Source organism: Stegastes partitus, unplaced genomic scaffold (assembly GCF_000690725.1).
Source record: "Stegastes partitus isolate 25-593 unplaced genomic scaffold, Stegastes_partitus-1.0.2 Scaffold81, whole genome shotgun sequence".
Taxonomy (NCBI): domain Eukaryota; kingdom Metazoa; phylum Chordata; class Actinopteri; family Pomacentridae; genus Stegastes; species Stegastes partitus.
In genome coordinates, this window is record NW_007577812.1 from 191,175 (window position 1) to 209,913 (window position 18,739).

Below are 18,739 nucleotides of genomic sequence, written 5' to 3' on the forward strand. Positions count from 1 at the left end.
CTTTCAGTCACCAGAGTGCTATCACTTCACTCCGCATTCTCTATCCCTCATGTATTAGACCGCTTAATGCTCCAACATACTCAGATAAGCAACTTAAACTGCTTTTTTTTTTTTTAAAGATCACACCACTTTGAGCTTTCCCCCCTCCATCCTATGCCATTTAGTTTTCACTGATTCCCGGTCCAGACAGTGTGGCAAAAAGCTGCCAAGTTCATGCACAACTAAACTACTGCCGGCTCTAAAACTAAAGTGGCACGACTAACCTACAGGTGAAAAACCGCGGCTGTCTAGTCTCCGCATAATCCTTTCATCCAAAGTGCATCCCGAGCGAACAGCTGGGTTAGAAAAATAAAAATACTGATTTAGAAGACTGTGATGTGACACCAAGATGCAACATTTAACCAAATTATGAGGTAACCATTATAAAGGTCTCTGTTTTTGCAAAAAAAAAAAAAACACTGAAAGAGCAACAAAAGTTTTCAGTGTTCATATTGATTCAGGCCGCTCATTATTAACGCATCCCGAGGTCGGCTCGGAAATCTCTGGCGCCGTGCCACATATTCATGCCAATCTAATTCCATTCACCACGGCTGCACATGTGACAGAGCCGTCAGCATAATTTCATTTGATATAGTTGAGTCTGTAACAAGGCGAGCGCTATCACCCCGTCTGACCGCTAAATTAGCCGTTAGTGCTCGAAAGGTCAGCGACAAGAGCGCTGCAGTGAGAAGCCCTGCTGAAAAATCACTTGATAGCACATGTTTACTGCCACGCATTCCTGAACCAAACTCACTTGTGCATTCATTCATCCATTCATTTATGTAGTTTGTAAACTACTGCCGAGCTCACATCTGCAATCGTTCCGTCTTTGTCCATTTTTTTTTCTCACGCCTAGATCACAGTGTTTCGAATGGGTTCTGAGGGACAACAAGATATTGAAATGGCCATCCTCACTGCCTTGTTAAAAGGTATCATCATCAAACTGCATCACAAATAATTATCCCTCTCCAACAGCAATATGTTCTCTCACTGCATACTACAAATACCTGCTCTCCTCTGCTTCTCTTGTCTCTCTGGCCTTCTGTCTCCTTTTGCTTCAGGCACGAATGCTTCGGCAGCAGATCAGCTCAGTTTGGCTCTGGCCTGGAACAGAGTGGATATTGCTCGCAATCACATCTTTGTTTATGGACACAATTTACCAGTGAGTGGTCCTCGCATTTAAATAGTGGGGATTAATTATCCGAGTGCACGCCAGGCCTCCACACTTGTAAAGTTGCCAAAGATGTATTTAGGACTGACGGAAAGAATGTGGTTTTGGCAATTAAGAAAGAGTTTGACAACAGAGCTTTTGAAAGTCCTACTCTGCTCAAAAGTATGTTTTGCTTATTGTTAACTTTACATGATTGTAACTGTGCAGAATGATGCATGTGCACAGTTTGACACTAGAAAGCTGTTTTCAGATTTAACTGTTGAATCCGTTGGGCAAAGTATGCAGAGTGATGTGAAAGCCTTCAGTGCTCATATAGAGTGAATAAACTTTTCATTGACGTAACAGATGACTTGTCATTCAGCAACTAAATTCATGAAATGAAAATTTTCAGAAAAGGTTCAGAATTTTTTAAGGGAGACACAGCAGGTGTAATTTTAAGACTTTTTAAACTAGTACAGTCCCGTGTAAAATGAGTTGTGTTTCCCAAATACAAAAAAAAAAAAAGTTGAACTAATTTTCAACCAAAGAGGAGCCACAACTTTCTTCTTCTTTGACTCCTGCTTTGTTAGCCTGCCGGTGCCATCGCCAACACGACAACCTCTGCAGCCGCAACCCAGGAGAAAACGAAGAGTCCCGCCAGCGCTCCTCGCAACAAGACCCGAGCAAAAAAGGGGAAGGGGAAGGGAAAAGCAAAACCTGAACCTCCAGAGGAGACAGACCCGAGGAAGTTGGAGTTGATTCGTTGGGTAAGAATGGGGATTGTGTCAAACCCTTAAGGTGGGAGTTTGAGAGGATAGAGCGAAGACATAAATAACAGTTCCTCTGTGTCATATAACCTTCTCTCAGGTGAACTCTCTGGAGCAGGCTATGATGGATGCTCTGGTGCTGGACAGAGTGGACTTTGTCAAACTGCTCCTTGAGAATGGCGTCAATATTCACCATTTCCTCACCATTCCCAGGCTGGAGGAGTTATACAACACGGTGGGTCTGAGAAAAGGCAGCAAATAAATGGAACATCAGTTCTAAGGGGCAACAATATATGGAAAAGACAGATGTGGCAAATATGGAAAAAATAATTCACACTCTTTACTGACTGTCCTCCTTCTCCTCTCTTGCCTTCTCTTCCCTCAGAAACTTGGACCTGCGAACACTTTGCATGCTGTGGTTAGAGATGTCAAAAAGGTGAAGTGACCCTTCCTACAGTATTAAACACGATGGAGCATAACCTCTATCAGTTCAGATTATTTGTAATTTTAGATTATTTTGAGCCGCTTGCTATATAACACGTTACTCTGGTGATTCTGCAGGGAAACCTTCCTCCAGATTATCAGATCACTTTGATTGATATTGGTCTGGTGCTGGAATACCTCATGGGTGGAGCTTACAGGAGTAATTACACCAGGAAGGTTTTTCGCAACCTCTACAATAATTTATATGGACTAAAAAGGGTAAGCATGGATGAAGCAAAAAGAAAAAAACAATGGCCGATTCATTACATGAAGTAACATTTGATAACAATTACAACGCTTTTTCACTTCTTGCAGCCGAAAGCGCTGAAGCTTTTAGGAATGGAGGTGAGGAGTCTTTCTTCAAATACAAATCAGATCCATACAGCAGAATATTCTATCCTGACTGTTTTTCTTTTTGTTAGGATGATGAACCAAGGCCCAAAGGCAAGAAGAAGCCAAAAAAGAAGAAGGAGGAAGAGGTGGAAATTGATGTGGACGACCCTGAAGTCTGCAGATTCAAGTTTCCCTTCCATGAGCTGATGCTGTGGGCGGTGCTGATGAAGCGCCAGAAGATGGCGCTGTTCCTCTGGCAGCGTGGAGAAGAAGCTATGGCAAAGGCTTTGGTGGCCTGTAAACTGTATAAAGCAATGGCCCACGAGTGCTCTGAGAGCGAGCTGGTGGACGACATCTCCCAAGATCTGGAGAACAACTCCAAGTCAGTGCCACAGAATAAATAACAAAGTCAATTAAAACTACATGACAGTGAACACGCTTCACGTAGGTTGTCACAAAGCAAACAGGCACATCACTCTAATTTAGGGATCTTTATGTGTGTTTTCTTTCTACTATAGGCCCACATACTTCATGTTTTATACACTTTGTCTTGTGCAACTCTGTATGTTTTTGTTATTTGTTGTTATTTGAGTTTGCTGTTATTTCAAACTCTTTTAAGTAGAGCTGTACAGAAATTAAATTTATGGTTTTGTCCCTTTCACAGAGAATTTGGCCAGTTGGCCTACGAGCTGCTGGACCAGTCCTATAAGCACGATGAACAGGTGGCCATGAAACTCTTAACATATGAGCTGGTTAACTGGAGTAACTCCACCTGTCTGAAGCTGGCCGTGGCTGCTAAGCAACGTGATTTCATCGCTCACACCTGCAGCCAGATGTTGCTCACTGACATGTGGATGGGCTGCTTAAGGATCGGAAAAAACCCTGGCCTCAAGGTTGACATGAAAATTGGTTCATCTTCAGCAACCACAGCAAATATTTTATAACAACAATGACTCCTGTTATACTCTTGGCTTCACACACACACACACAAAAGCTACCAACTAACTCTTTGTGATGTCTCACTAGGTCATTCTGGGAATCATCTTTCCTCTTCTCATTCTACTGTTGGATTTCCGTATCGGAGACGATCATCATGCACCTGAAGGCAAAGAAGATGGAAAAGACAAGGATGATGACACAAAGTCTAGCAAGGTCTACTGATCTTATCACATTAGTTTGTTTTCACATGCGTTAATGTCAGAGTGAAATATGTCAAGCTGAGATGTTTGCTGTGATGCTGCAGGAGGGGAATGCTGATGCTACTTCCCGAAAGGGAGACGAAGAGGAGGGCAGCGCTAAAGTCCGTAAAATCCCCATTGGCAAAAGGTTCTTTGAGTTTTACGACGCACCCTTCACCAAATTCTGGTTCAACACCGTAAGTTCCCTTCTTGTGCTTAAGTAGAATTATAGCATGCATTTGGAAGTATTTATCACTTCCAGTAAAATGGTTTTATAACTTTATGACAGATTTGCTATCTGGGCTACTTAATGTTGTACAACTACATCATCCTGGTGAAAATGGAGCGATGGCCATCTCTACAGGAGTGGACCGTCATAGCATACATCCTCACACTTGGCACTGAAAAAGTCAGACAGGTAATAAACCACAAATGGCAGAACATCAAAAAGGTGTGAAAGACTTTTTTTAATGGTTTGACATTTAAATCTTGGTGTCTAGATTCTAATGTCAGAACCAGGGAAGCTGAAACAGAAGATAAGTGTGTGGCTGGAGGAGTACTGGAACATCACCGACCTGGTGGCCATTTGCACCTTCCTTCTGGGGCTCATGTTGCGGCTGCAGCATGAACCATACATGGGCTACGGCAGAGTCATCTACTGTATTGACATCATCTTCTGGTACATTCGCGTATTGGACATCTTTGGAGTCAACAAATACCTGGGTCCCTATGTGATGATGATAGGGAAGATGGTAATGACCGTTAAACAAACCATTTAAGAACAGATAGATACGAGTACAGATAAAACAAGCTCAAATTTCTTTTCTTTCAGATGATCGATATGATGTACTTCGTGGTGATCATGCTGGTGGTGCTCATGAGCTTCGGGGTGGCTCGGCAGGCCATCCTTCACCCCGACGAGGAGCCAACGTGGCGCCTGGCCAGGAACATTTTCTACATGCCCTACTGGATGATCTATGGAGAGGTTTTTGCGGACTCGATAGACCGTAAGACTAGAATTCATAGTAAGATTCTGTTTCCTGATTCTGGGCAGATGATCAGTGTTGCATTAATTTCTCTGTCTTAAATCCTGTGATGGTTAGAGACGTTACATGACACTGTAGCAGTGCAATACTTTGTCTCCCCCTGCTGGCACATTTGTGATGAGCTTAAATTGCAGTAACGTAGCATTGAGTAAGAGCAGAATCATTATGTCATCATGTCAGTCGTGATCATCTGCCTCTGAGTTTTCTTTTTCTGTCAGGGGTTTTTTCTGTCAGGGTGAAGACAACTAGCAGCGAGTGTTAATAAATTTAACATGGCTACTTTATAGAATTAGACATTTGTTTAATATATATTAGAAAATGCAAGTTTGAAGCCCACATTTATTAAAGTCTTGATTTGCTGAACAAAGTACAAACTAACCTGAAAATCAGATTCATCACAAAAATGAAAAAAAAATGATCATAACTAAGTTGGAAGAACACTTTGAAGACATCAGTCCTCTCTTTCATGGACATCAGCTTGACCTTGACAGAAATATGAAATAAAAAAAATCCCATGTTTTCATTGATTGTAACGCTTTCTCCATATTTCTGCGGGACTGCGCCTTTCTGGGATTTTTTCCAAGTCTATGCGATGGAAATCAACCGTAAGTAGTGTTCAAGTCAAGAATGTAGATCTAATCAGTTAGCTTAAGTTCTCAGAATAACTCTATTCTTTCCCCACAGCTCCATGTGGTGAACATCTATATGATGAGGATGGAAAGAAACTGCCTCCATGTATCCCTGGAGCCTGGCTCACACCTGCCATCATGGCCTGTTACCTTCTCGTGGCAAACATTCTTCTGGTCAACCTGCTCATTGCAGTGTTCAAGTAAATATACGCTCCAGTGTCTGTCTGTTCTGTCATTTGTGTCGGCCGTTACAGTTTGTACTCACTGGCTTGCATTCCCTCTCCTCACAGCAACACCTTCTTTGAAGTCAAGTCCATTTCCAACCAGGTGTGGAAGTTTCAGAGATATCAGCTGATCATGACTTTCCACGACCGTCCCATCCTGCCTCCGCCTCTCATCATCTTCAGCCACCTCTACATCCTCTTCAACAGGCTGTTTCGACGATGTGCCAGGAAGAAACAGGAGGGAGAGCTGGACGAGAAGGACAGAGGACTTAGTTAGTTACTTTCTCTTCATCGCATGCACACAGTTTTATCAGGATAATGGAGCTTTAATCAATGTTTTACACTCTAAGAACTTTAAAATCATACTGCATACATACACAGATGCACTTTTGGAAACACATGTCATCTGTTTCCTTCAGAGCTCAGGCTGAATCCAGAGGAGCTGAAAAATCTGTACGAGTTTGAAGAACAGTGTGTGGAGGAATATTTCCGCGAGAAAGAGGACGAGCAGCAGTCCTCCAGTGATGAACGCATCAAGGTTACTTCAGAGAGGTAAATGGCTTTTAGGTGTTCATTTTTAAACACTTTTCATCTGTCTTTTTTTTTTTTTTGAACAAGCCACTGTTTCCCCTGTTTTGTGAAATTACAAGAAAAATAGAATAGAATAGAACTTTATTGATCCCTTTGGTGCAAACCTCAGGGAAATTGTTGATATATATATATATATATATATATATATATAAATATATACACTATAGAGAAAAATATTTATTTACATACTAACCATAAAAAACTGAAAAAAATGTAAATATTGTCCACATGAAAAGAAAATTTAAATAGCATTTTTTTTCTCTTCCATATTTGACTGTAAAACTACTCTATTTTTACTGTATTTAAATCAGCAAGAAATATTGTTATTTTAAAGCTATTTGCCATTATTTAAGAGAACATTATGTATGTTATGGATTGAAAAATGTTAAATGATTTTTTTAATGGTATTTTACAGATTTTCCCAGTTTTGTTCAATTACACACAATATCTTGTTAAATCACAGTAGCAAGTATTATTTTCATGTTGACTGTATTAAAAATTGGTAAATGCTCATAAAATCCAAAATCTGAATTTTCACAATTTAGAATTTGTTCTTTTACAATGTGTGACTGCAAAGTTAGTTTTACTGTATTTGAACCAGCTGAAAATATAATTATTTTACAGATATTTTCCACTATTTTCACAGTTTTTGAACATTACAGTATTCCACAGATTTTTTAAATGTTTTTTTTCTGGCATTCTTGCTGCCAGAGTTTCAAAATCTATTTACTGATTTTTTTTTTTTTTATTATGGTGCAGATATTTCAAAGCGTATACAGTTTTTTATTTATTTTTTTATAAACTCTGTATTCCTCATGTTCTTAACAGAGTTGAGAATATGTCAATGCGTCTGGAGGAGGTCAATGAGAGGGAGAACACTATGAAGGCCTCCCTGCAGACTGTGGATCTGCGTCTGGCCCAGCTCGAGGAGATTCACGGGCGCATGGCAGTCGCGCTGGAAAAACTTGCCGGGGTGGACAGGTTGGAGCTGACCAGAACCTACTCACGAAACTCCTCTGTGTGCGATCCTTCCTCTCTCCTGCGCCAGGGCAGCATCAACAGCGCCGACGGTTACAGTCTTTACCGCTTCCACATGGACATGGAGGAGTTTGCTACCAAGCAAAAGGACACGGAGGAGACAGCTAAGAGCGGCCTTGAAAGACAGCGGAGCATTTGCACTCTCAACCCCAAGGAGGGCGGTCAGACTTTAGAGGTCGGCGGTTTAGAGAGGTCACGACCCAGCTCATGTGTGGACATCCTCATATCTCCATGTGAACAAAAGCCTGCTTCTGCAGCATCGAGTCAAGAGACCATAACCAACATAAAACAAGGCAGCACAATGTTCCTAGATAGGCTCTCAGATAAAAACAGACTCAAGCCTTCATCTTCTCCGAAAAGGACTAAATCCTTGAAACACTATCCAGTTGAAGACCAACCAACCTCTCCTTTGTCAAAGAGGAGGGCGATGAGCACCATCATCATTAACCCTCCTGATGAACCAGAGGATGCTGCTGAACCCACAGAGAAACCCCAACTGCCGCAAGGTACCTCCTCTTCTCCAAAGAGGACTAAATCTCTCAGATATCTGCCAACTGAAAGCCAAAGCCAGATTTCTCCTACCACAAAGAAGAGGGCTATGAGCAGCATCATCTACAACCCAGCTGAGGTGGGCGACGACTTCCTACAAACTGCTGACTACAGGTCTCTGGTAGAGCAGGTCACTAAAACTCCCAACCAGTGGCCTTCAAATCTGGAGTATCAGGTGCATCCCAGCACTTTGGGCCACATACCTAAAGTTTCCACAGTCAGAAGCCTTGCACAGCAGTTTCAAACTACCGCTGCACCCGCAGAGCTTCAAAATCAGAACAAGACTGATGCAATTCCTTCAGAAAGTGAGGGAACTCTTCCAGCGACTGAGCCTGTGGAAGACCAAATAAAGATGAAGGCGAAGAGAAACCTTTCGGACACCACTGACTATCTGACTGTGGCGGATCAAAAGTATTTGCCGTGTCCCAGGTCACTGAGCTGGAACGCCAGCGAGAGGAAAGCAAAGTCCTTCATGGTTAGCAAGGAGATGAAGGCCTCGAGCAGCGCGAGAAACCTTGCTGAAGCCAGCAGGGTGTTGGTCGTTGGACTGGAGGATGAGGAAAAGAAGACGGAGGCAGAAGATGATGCACACAAGTAGAAATTAAAGAAGAGACTGATGAAAGCACCGACAGATGATAATAAAACAGAATAAGAAAAGAAGCAGAAGAGGCGGATGCCAGCAAAACAGAACTGATTTCATAGATCACTACTGAATGAGTTGTTGAAACTGTTATCAGAAAACTGATAAAAAACAGAAAGGCAGTGATGGAAAAAATCATTACGAAAGTCTTTTTCAATCATGCAGTGAAAATCAACACTCTCCTGTAAAGATCCACTTTCTTTACTGTCTTTACTTTTCATTGGTGTAACATACAGTAGCTTACAAAGACAATCATTCACATTACAGCTTTCCCCAGTCATTGTGTTTTTACGGTGGAAATGTAAAAGGAACCTGACGGATCTCTACTGCTCCTGGAGGAAATAAAATATAAACACGGTTAGTTGTGCCGACATATACACAGTGTGAACAGCAAAAACATGAACTTCCTATACATTTTCAAATACTGTCTGTAAACACTTTCTTTTTGAGATACTTCAGATGCGTAACACTGACCCCTCAGAGGTCCCTCTACAGCTTTCATGCAAATACTGACAATTGTATAACAATATGTATTAAGTACAGCTTCAAAGAAACAAACAACCCTTTCACAGTTTCATGTTGACACAAGATCCTGTATAAATAAAGGTTCCAATATAAAGGAATAAATAAAAAATAAGAGCATACAGTAGGTTGTATTTATACTTGTCTATCACAATACTGTGACTCCTTCTAGGCACACATGAACAAATAGAAATGATGCCAGTGCAACTGGAGACCATAAGCTTATTAATATACATGAATTCACACAGATAAATACAATCAATGCTGAGACTTGATATGTTTATCTTACAGAGTCATCATAGTAAATATGACAATAGGTAGTGTGTATAAAATGATGCTACAATATATGAAAGTATCTGAAGGTTATTTTTTCTTTTTGTTTTTTTCTATTTATAAGACAACCATGTGCAATTGAGACATTTGTATGATATCCAACAGAGGTGATATAAATGCCAGCAGAAACACTGCCTACTGTGAGCAGGCACTGCAGGTCAAGCTACAAACCACTGCTGTGGGTCATGCACGAGTCTTTAGCATGAGCAGATATAAAGTATCACGCCTCATTCCTCATTGATCCTCTTCTGGTCAGCAGGTCATGGTCTCATTCAGCCATGAACCTTTAACTTGAGCTGGCAGTAAGGTCCTCTGATTATTATGACCAGTGCTGCTGTCGCTGTGAGGAAACCCCGAGAGGCAGGAACCCTCCAAAAACATCAAGGCCACGCTGGAAACGTGAACATTAGGGACGAGCACCCTAGAGGAGCGAACACTTGAAGAATTTAATTCTCTTCGACTTCTTCTCTGTGATCTTGACCGGTTTGCCAGATCCTCCGGCATTGTTGTCAGTCTACCCAAGAAAGATGTAACAGTGAGGAAACTTAATACATACAGTATTAAAAAAGTAGTTGAGCATTGATTTTAAGAAACTACTTACAGTCTTTGAGCTCAGATTATGTAATATGTCTCTTCCCATGGTGTAAAAAGCCTTGTGTGACAGAAAAAACACAGCAAATGTTACATGTACACATACATGTAAATCATGTTGTATGGACCCTTCAGATGTTAAACAGACATCTTACCTCTTCTACATTTAAGCTAGACTTTGCACTGGTTTCCAAGAACTTCACTCCATAATCAATAGCAAGCTGAAGGAGATGAAAATATCATGTCAGTGTCCCTCGTTGCAAGTTGGAAAGCTGCATTGGAATTATTTTGAGGCTACTTTCTAGCAAGGACTGCAGGGACTCACCTTTTCACCTCTGTCTTTAGACACCTGTCTCCTGTCAGTCATGTCGCATTTGTTGCCCAGGATCATCTTCTCCACGTCAGATGAGGCATGCTGGGAGAATTAATAAGACTCATTATGCAAGGCTATTTAAAGTACAAAACTCTGAAGGTCTAATAAAGTCTTTAAAATGTGTTTATTTATGGAAAAGCACCACTCAAATGACTAAGTTTAAATTCAAAGCTCACCTCTTCAATGTTTCTAATCCAGTTTTTTATGTTCTCAAAGGACTTCTCGTTGCTAATGTCATAGACCAGCATGATACCCTGTAAAGGAAAACAAATTCCTGAACCCTGAGAAGTAAGAGAAATGGGGACTTTTAGTGGCAAACTGAGAAAGGGAGGACTTACCATCGCTCCTCTATAGTAAGCTGTAGTGATGGTGCGAAACCTCTCCTGCCCTGCAGTGTCCCTGAACACATCAAATCGAAAAGATAAGATCCACAAGGCAGATTCAGTACACATTCACATCTTTAAAAAAAAAAACCCCAGACAAAACACTGAAATTATACTTACCAAATCTGAAGTTTGACTCTCTTTCCATCCAGCTCTATCGTTCTGATTTTGAAGTCTATCCCTGCATTTGAACAGACAAACGCAGACAGAGCGGTGGAGGCTCATGCTTACTGCATTGATTAGTTACATGACATCACCACATTTGTCACATGCCTCAGACACAGCACAGCAAACCAGGCATTTCTGTCATGTGTGGTTGCTCTTTGTAAGCCAAAAGAACTTTTAATGAACCATAAATCTCGTGTCAAATTGCAGGCAAATAACACTCGAGACAGCAGCAAGACTAGCTGCAGCACAGAGGAGATTATAGCAATATTATAGCAAACCTGATGTGATCAAAAAAAAAGCTTGCAGTGTAATAAGGTCTACAAAAGGTCAAAAGTCTTGACTGTAGCTTTGATCTCGTTCTATATTTGACCTTACTGGTGCATTATGAGCTTTCAAGGACAGAATATTATAATTACTTGTCTCTCAATCCCATTGTCTTGCTCTTATGCAGTTAGCATGCTGCCCTTTTACACACTGTGGGTCTGCATATTACAAATACAATCCCTAGCTTATAGGTATTATTGCAAACATAGTAATCCGGACAACGCAGTAAACCGCTGTATTATACTGATGTGGGCATTCAGTGCATTAGATTTAACCAGAGGGGCGTCTGCAGGCTACTCACCTATTGTGGATATGAAGGTGGTGTTGAAGGAGTCCTCGCTGAATCTGAACAGCAGACATGTCTTGCCCACTCCGCTGTCTCCGATGAGCAACAGTTTAAACAGATAATCGTACGTTTTCGCCATTTAAACAAACTGTGCTCTCCGTTTCCGATGTTATAAGGCCGTAACGAGCCGGCATACCCCGCCTGGAAATCCTCGGCTGTCTGTTGCAGATTCGGGCAGACTGGCAGCAGACCGGTGCCGAGGACAGTGACGTCACGTTGCGCTGTGCATTGTGGGTCGTGTAGTTTAGAGAGTTTTTTTAAACAACGTCATATCTTGCACAAACAGAAGAAATTAAGCCATAAAGTTTGGTTTAATATTACTTTCCCCCTGCGCTGATTAATTTGTTATTATCATTTGTCACAAACAGTTTGCCAAACAGCACAAAAACACTGGAGGCGTCTGAAAAAGGTTTCACAAAATCTCTTACAATTTTGATATTATTCGACGCTGACAAGTTTTAATCACGAATGACACGTGGAAACTGTGATAAAACGATAAAGGAAAAAAATGTTTAAACCCTTTAACCAAGTTTTATCTCACGCTTTAAGCTGTCCTTATCGATTTGACTATCGCAGCCCCCTTTGTTTGACTACCACAGTTTCTGTTTCCGTCCAATCACCACACGTATGCACCGAGCCCAGCTAGCACGGCGAAAATGCCTGTAAGTTGCAATGTTTTGTGGTAAATTTCTCTGTCTGAATTCGTATGCTGTATTGTCAGCTATCCGTGCATGTTGCTGTCGAGTCCCGGCCGTCAAACGCTGCATTTTTTGTTCGCGGTGTGAAGCCTGAAAGTTGTTGTTTGTTGATAAGTTGCTGCAGCAGCACATGGAGTGGTCGTTAGCTAACGTAGCTGTCTGACTCGGGCGACGACTAGTTGCTGGAACACAACGGTATTAAACGGCTGTGCCGTGTAACCTGTAGCGGAGTAATGTCGGGCCAAGAAGTAGTCGGTACCTGTTTTCTTTCAAGGCCCCTCTTCTTAACTAAATTTTAGCACTACTTTTACTTGAAAAAATACATTGTTTGCCCAAGGTGCCATGTGTTGTCATCGCTCATGGTACTGCAAAAACGTTAGCCAGTTATTTGGCACATAAATTACCTCTCCTCACAGGAGAATTGTACCTACCAAGACATTTGCAAGCGAGATCTCAAGTGTTGTGCTTTGATTAGATAGCTCTATTATACTAAATCCTCTAACATCACTATTGCCCTCCTTCAGTTAAGTAAATCTGACTGCTGTTTACCTACTGAAAGCTGTCTCATCAGATGAAACGTGACTAATTGTTTGCACAATTCTACATTCCAGCTAGCCAAAGACCTCCTCCACCCTGCGATTGAATATGAGAGAAGACAACATAAAAAGAAGAGACTTGTTCAGATACCCAACTCCTACTTCATGGACGTGAAGTGCCCAGGTACATGAAGAGTGCATGCTCTAAAATCAAGAGTAGATGCAGCTGAAGGTTTGATGCATTGACTTAAGGCCATTTGTTTGGTCACACATTGTGTGTTGGATTATCTCCCGTTAATAGAAATGCACAGGTTCATGACATCTGTATTAAAAACAGTTAAGACCTAATTAAAAACCAAAATGCAAGTCAGCACATGAGCGCAGCTGACATGAGGTACTTACACGGCTGTGAGCTCATGACAAGCATTCTGTAGTCTAAACTACACATTGCCTCAACAAGTTTTATGTTGACCTTTCTAATTAAATTATCATCTTGGCTCTTGCTGGCTGGATGTTAAGATCCAACACAACAATTACATTTCCAGGCTCCAGTCCAGGTTTTTGGTGGCCTTCTTTGTCATGTTTTTTTTGCGGTGACTTGACCACATTTCACATACCTGGCATTTTTGGAAACTTTTAAATGCATTTGCGACGTATGCCGGACCTGTTGTTTAACAGTTTGACACTGTTCGTCCACAGGCTGCTACAAGATCACCACTGTGTTCAGTCATGCACAGACAGTGGTGCTCTGTGTGGGATGCTCAACAGTGTTGTGCCAGCCAAAAGGAGGAAAGGCCAGACTGACAGAGGGTAAGATATCCAAAAATGTTTCACAAGTGTTTTTAGCACAAGCAGTCAAGGTATAAATGTGTATAAAGCTGATTATCACTACATTTAGCTGTACATATTACCGTCTTTGAGGAATGCAGTCTTAACTTATTGTGGTTTTTGTTCTCCAGGTTGCTCTTTCAGGAGGAAGCAACACTAAAGGGGACCTATGCTGTCAATCATGTCTGTTATGAAGTCATGCTTTTCATAAATCCCTTTTTTCCTCTTTGATTACAATGTGCTGTGCATTTAATGACAAGATGTGTCATTGTACAGATGTCCAGCTTTTAAGATAAATTTATAGACTTTTAGTCGGAACATTTTTAGAAAGATACTTAGAAGTAAAATCTCATTCAGATAATAAAGACAAACTCACAAAAGTTGAAGCATTCTGAGACTTTCATTGACAAATAACCAGAAGTGTTCTGACTGAAATTACCTTCACAGAAAGCATACAAGTAGCCCTTTCAGCTTCTGTATGAAAAGGGAACATTTGTGATTTCATAAGAAACACACACATACAGATCTTAAATAGACAACATATGACAGTAACACCAAAATACAGTTTTGATAACATTGGGAGAACAGTACTTGACTTGCAGATCCATGTCCCCAGAATATACCACAAAATTGGTAACGGTTTGAAACTGAATGCCACACATTTACAGTGCATTACCCTATGGAGGAGGGATTTTAAAGATATGGGTTGAATGTCTTTTACAAAACAAACATAAAAGAAGTAGATCATCAACAAAAACCCAGACACACTTCATACAGTGTTTGCATCATGGACTGCAATCACTGTGTCTGACATTGAACACCACTTCTGGGACTTTCATCGTCATCTTCTTCATAAGCTTCCCCACTGTATGTTTTCTGCTGTGTGTGCACATCTACGTCACAGAGGTCCACCTCCTCCATTTCATCAGTAATTATCATATCGTCTCTGGGAGGAAGCAGTCTTTCCAGCTGGTACATTAGATGCTCTGGGAGCCAGTCCTTCTCTGGGAATTCCACCTGCAGGATAAGTTGCAGTTAGCTGGATTGCATGTTTTCTCTACAACATAATAGGCTTAAATCCAGAATTGTGTCAAACTGGTCAAAAGTTTTGTGTCTTACCTGGAAGTGAACAATAAGTTGTCCCTTTTCATAAGGTTCCTTGTAAAGTGGCATGCCCTCATTCTGAATCGACTTGATGTCGTTGGGCTTGATGACTTCACCTGTTGACAAAAATACAGATGTTCATGAAATCTGTATGATAAAAAAAATATTCAAAACACCAGAAAAATCAGCCCTCTATGCCAACCGATGTAAGGCGCCTACCTGGCTGTGAGGTCATGATGAGTGTTCTGTCATCCAATGTCTGAATGCTCTTCTTGAAACCACACAGGGCCTCAACAAGTCTAATGTTCACGTTTATTATTAAATTATCCTCTTGTCTCTTGAAAACTGGGTGCTCCTTCTGGTCCAGGACAATGATTACATCCCCGGGCTCCAGTCCAGGTTCCTGGTCACCTTCTCCGTGGAATGTAATTCTCTGACCATCTTTCATACCTGCACGACACATTTATTTTGAGTTTAATTTGCTTTAGAGCACAGATTTACTACTATTTAAAACAAACAAATGAATGCCTTAGATAATGATAAACAAAAAAACCAAAAAAAAACTTACCTTTGTCAATGTGAACTTCTAGAATTTTCTTCTTGCGTTCTACTTTGTGTCCGTTGCAGTTCTTGCAGCGGTCCTTGGAGCTAAATTTCTCGCCCTGTCCCTGGCAGTCTGAACACATGCTTTGGGTCTGCTGAATCATGCCTGGTCCGATCTGTTGCACTCTGACTTGTACTCCTCTTCCTTTGCAAGACGAGCATTTCTCCAAGGCACCCTTCTTACCCCCATAACCTGTGATTTTTTAAAAAAACAACATTTTTTTTTATCCATACAGCTGCACACATCTTAGTATTACTGGGATGTTTGGTGTTTTTTTTCAAATCACAAGACTTACCTTCACACTTTTCACAAATGACATTCTTTTGGAGTCCCAGCTTCCTAGTTGAACCATTGTACATCTCCTCCAGGGTAACACTAAGCTGGTGGACAACGTTCTTCCCTGTAGGAAAAATGTGTAAGAAATATTATAGATGTAGGAATGTGTACTCTACAAATAGCATCTAGCTTAAATTCCTAAAAACTGTTACTGAACAAATCGTACCCCTTCTCTCTCTCTGCATCCGTCCTCCACCTCCAAAGAAAGCGGAGAAAATGTCCATGGGATTAGAGCCTCCAGTTCCTCCCTCTTTGATAGCTTGTTCCCCTCCTTGGTCATACAAATCTCTCTTGTTTGGATCTGACAGCACATCATATGCTTGAGATATGTGCTTGAACTGTGAAAATAAAAAATGACTTCTAAGTCACATTTTAAAAAACTACAATCAATCAAGTGCTAATGATATATCATATTTCTTGGCTTAGAGGCTTTACCAGGGTTACATAATATACACGTGTGATGTAATTAACGGTGATGACACTGACTAAAACATAAATTTCCCAGCCTCCTGACAGTGTAACCTGAGACCGCTCCCCTGCTGTGACAGGGCGGACCTTCCTCTACCTACACACCAGAGCTTTCCAGAACTTTCCCGCTGCCCGTTTAAACATGGCGTGCGCGGGTTTAAAATTAGACAGAGCCTTTCTGTCGGTCCATAAACGGCTGCAGGGGGGACACAGTAAAAGGTCTCTAAATGTGGCTCACTCTTTCTCCTTCGTTGGGGTTCTTGTCAGGGTGGTATTTCAACGCCAGCTTTCTGTACGCTTTCTTGATTTCCTCCGGCGAGGCTTTGGGGCTGACACCCAGCAGATCGTAGTAGCCGGTTTCGTGAACCATGGTGACTTTGGTCTGAAATAATACAGAAAACACACCAACATATCAAACATGGCTACTACTTATTATTTTGTCAGTGATTTTAGGATCCTAAAGTAGCCACAGGTCGAGTATTACCGTTGGCTAAGATTACCCAGAGCCGTACCGTTAGCTAGAATCACCAAAATAAAGTTCCCATTAGCTTGAGTGCTATGCTAGCTTAGCTTAATTACTCTTAAAAATCAACCTGTGGCTAAAGCACAGTAAGCTAACACATGGCTCACACAGAGAGGCAGCACGTGTGTTAAAGCCTCATGTCAACCACGAACTAACTCTCATTAAGCTTGAATTAAACCGCTACCATTTTGTGTCCGTGTCGCTAAATGTTCCCTCAAATTGCGGAGTTAAATACTTACTTTGTCGGTGTCGGTTATCCAAGCTTTTGCCCGAGCGGCTGTGTGGTTGCTGGGGGAAGATGGCTGGCTCTTATAGCCGGTGCAGAAGTTTCTGGAGAGCTCTGACTGGAGGGGCCGGACGTTAGGGAGACCTGAGCAGCTCACAGAGGGAGGAGGGGTGGAGGTTTCTAGATTCGGTTCTGAGTTTGATGTGCTTTAGTTATAAGATTATACAACCCTGTTTAATTATAGGGTTAATTGAAGGGCGGCATGTCAGTGGGTTCATAAGCATTTTGTATTAAACAGCTATAACTCGTTTGGTGCACTGTTGCTCTTATAGTACCGTACAGGGGCGCCTCCACATATTTTCCACAGGGGTGCCCAGAAAGGGTGACTGGAAATATTTAGGTTGCACACAAAAAGCACGACTTATAACTAATTTGCAGACATTCTATTGTATTGTGTAGTAGTTGAAATCCATGTCTATATGTTTAATGTGTGCCCTTACAATGCAAGCCCAACCCTCACTGTTCATATTTTATGCCCTCACAGTATGGTTCGGCCCATACTGTGAAGCGTTCCTATTTAGAACGTCTGAACAGCCTATATGACATTAATAAATGTTAATAAATACGACTTAAAACAGTTTCAAGATTCTGTAAAACCAACATTTTCCTTTGGTTTGACCCACACTGCTAGATCTAAAATCCATCTCAATGGATGCAGGTAAAATCTGATCCGTAACAGGCTCAGTCTGAAAGCATTTATAGCAAAGTGTAAAATTTTGAACTATTTTCATTTTTGTGTATTTTGGGTCACTTTAGGAAACATCTTCAAATTTCAGGCTAAGCGAATGGTGTTCAGGGTATTTTTACTGCTGTCAAAAGTCAAAACTGGTTCAATTTGACCTGAAACAGTATGTAAGGGTTAACTGACTGGATTATGCTGCTGATTTTACTGAACCTGGAAAATCTGGTTTTACTGCATATTCAGCATGGAAGAATTTACAAAATAACCTAAAGCTTGACTCATTTTTAATCTTCAGGCAATTCAGGTTCTATTTAACTTTCAGCTGCTCTTGTCTTAGTCTTTTTTTTTTTTTTTTTAACTTAAACTTTTTTAGTTTGCTTACTTTGCCTTTTAATTATTTTATTGTTGTCCGAGTTGACTTGTGTGCCAACATCTTTTATCCCCTTGCTATTCTCTATTGCAACTCTCTACTACACTGTAAATAAGGCCTTCCTACCTCAATGCATTCTGAGTTTAAACAAAGTTTGAACAAATTAATTATTTATTGAATTAGAGTCAAGAAATTGCATTCTGATGTACTTTGCTATTCTATTTTACAAATTAATGATCTGAAAAGAAAACTTTTTTTTTTTTTTACCAGATCAGACTGGATCAGACTTGTACAGTAACATATTATGTGGCTGTGATGTTTACATGTATGTTTGCCACAGGATTACATGTTAATAACCCTCTGAACCCCAAAATGTGTCAGTTGGTTTGAAAGGCATGTTGTATATTAAAACATTGGCAAAATTACACCAAATATCAGCCAGAGCCTATAAAAACAGAAAGAATCATCGATTTTCTCAACTTCAGGAAATGGAATCAATGGAATCAACAATTAAAAATTAGAGATCAAAAATTGTGACATTCCATAAAAATTTGTTCTAAATGTCTTTTTTTTTTTTTTAAATGCCAAAAATAATCT

General features: G+C 40.8%; 4 protein-coding genes across 4 annotated transcripts; 2 read left to right on the forward strand and 2 right to left on the reverse strand.

The window, feature by feature from the left end:
• Positions 1-910: 910 nt before the first annotated feature.
• Positions 911-8,625, forward strand: LOC103353733 (transient receptor potential cation channel subfamily M member 1-like). Its single transcript, XM_008276849.1, has 18 exons — positions 911-968; positions 1,101-1,201; positions 1,780-1,956; positions 2,057-2,191; positions 2,342-2,392; positions 2,518-2,658; positions 2,755-2,784; positions 2,862-3,154; positions 3,437-3,665; positions 3,799-3,924; positions 4,016-4,147; positions 4,240-4,368; positions 4,451-4,702; positions 4,783-4,957; positions 5,681-5,825; positions 5,916-6,121; positions 6,269-6,401; positions 7,269-8,625. The coding sequence occupies exons 1-18, from the start codon at positions 911-913 to the stop codon at positions 8,623-8,625; spliced, it is 3,870 nt and encodes a 1,289-aa protein (XP_008275071.1).
• A 227-nt stretch (positions 8,626-8,852) lies between these two features.
• LOC103353690 (ras-related protein Rab-8B) lies at positions 8,853-12,171 on the reverse strand. Its single transcript, XM_008276794.1, has 8 exons — positions 11,663-12,171; positions 10,990-11,050; positions 10,825-10,885; positions 10,663-10,740; positions 10,439-10,528; positions 10,269-10,334; positions 10,124-10,174; positions 8,853-10,036 (listed from the first exon to the last, which is right to left on the reverse strand). The coding sequence occupies exons 1-8, from the start codon at positions 11,784-11,786 to the stop codon at positions 9,944-9,946; spliced, it is 624 nt and encodes a 207-aa protein (XP_008275016.1). The 5' UTR covers positions 11,787-12,171; the 3' UTR covers positions 8,853-9,943.
• Positions 12,172-12,363: 192 nt separating this feature from the next.
• rps27l (ribosomal protein S27 like) lies at positions 12,364-14,144 on the forward strand. The gene is made up of 4 exons (XM_008276795.1): positions 12,364-12,369; positions 13,017-13,125; positions 13,641-13,751; positions 13,901-14,144. The coding sequence occupies exons 1-4, from the start codon at positions 12,364-12,366 to the stop codon at positions 13,927-13,929; spliced, it is 255 nt and encodes an 84-aa protein (XP_008275017.1). The 3' UTR covers positions 13,930-14,144.
• A 6-nt stretch (positions 14,145-14,150) lies between these two features.
• On the reverse strand, positions 14,151-17,152 carry dnaja (DnaJ heat shock protein family (Hsp40) member A). The gene is made up of 8 exons (XM_008276799.1): positions 17,044-17,152; positions 16,520-16,663; positions 15,980-16,151; positions 15,773-15,877; positions 15,442-15,669; positions 15,093-15,323; positions 14,889-14,989; positions 14,151-14,786 (listed from the first exon to the last, which is right to left on the reverse strand). Exons 2-8 carry the CDS (start codon positions 16,649-16,651, stop codon positions 14,568-14,570), a joined length of 1,188 nt encoding a protein of 395 aa, XP_008275021.1. The 5' UTR covers positions 16,652-16,663; positions 17,044-17,152; the 3' UTR covers positions 14,151-14,567.
• Positions 17,153-18,739: the final 1,587 nt, after the last annotated feature.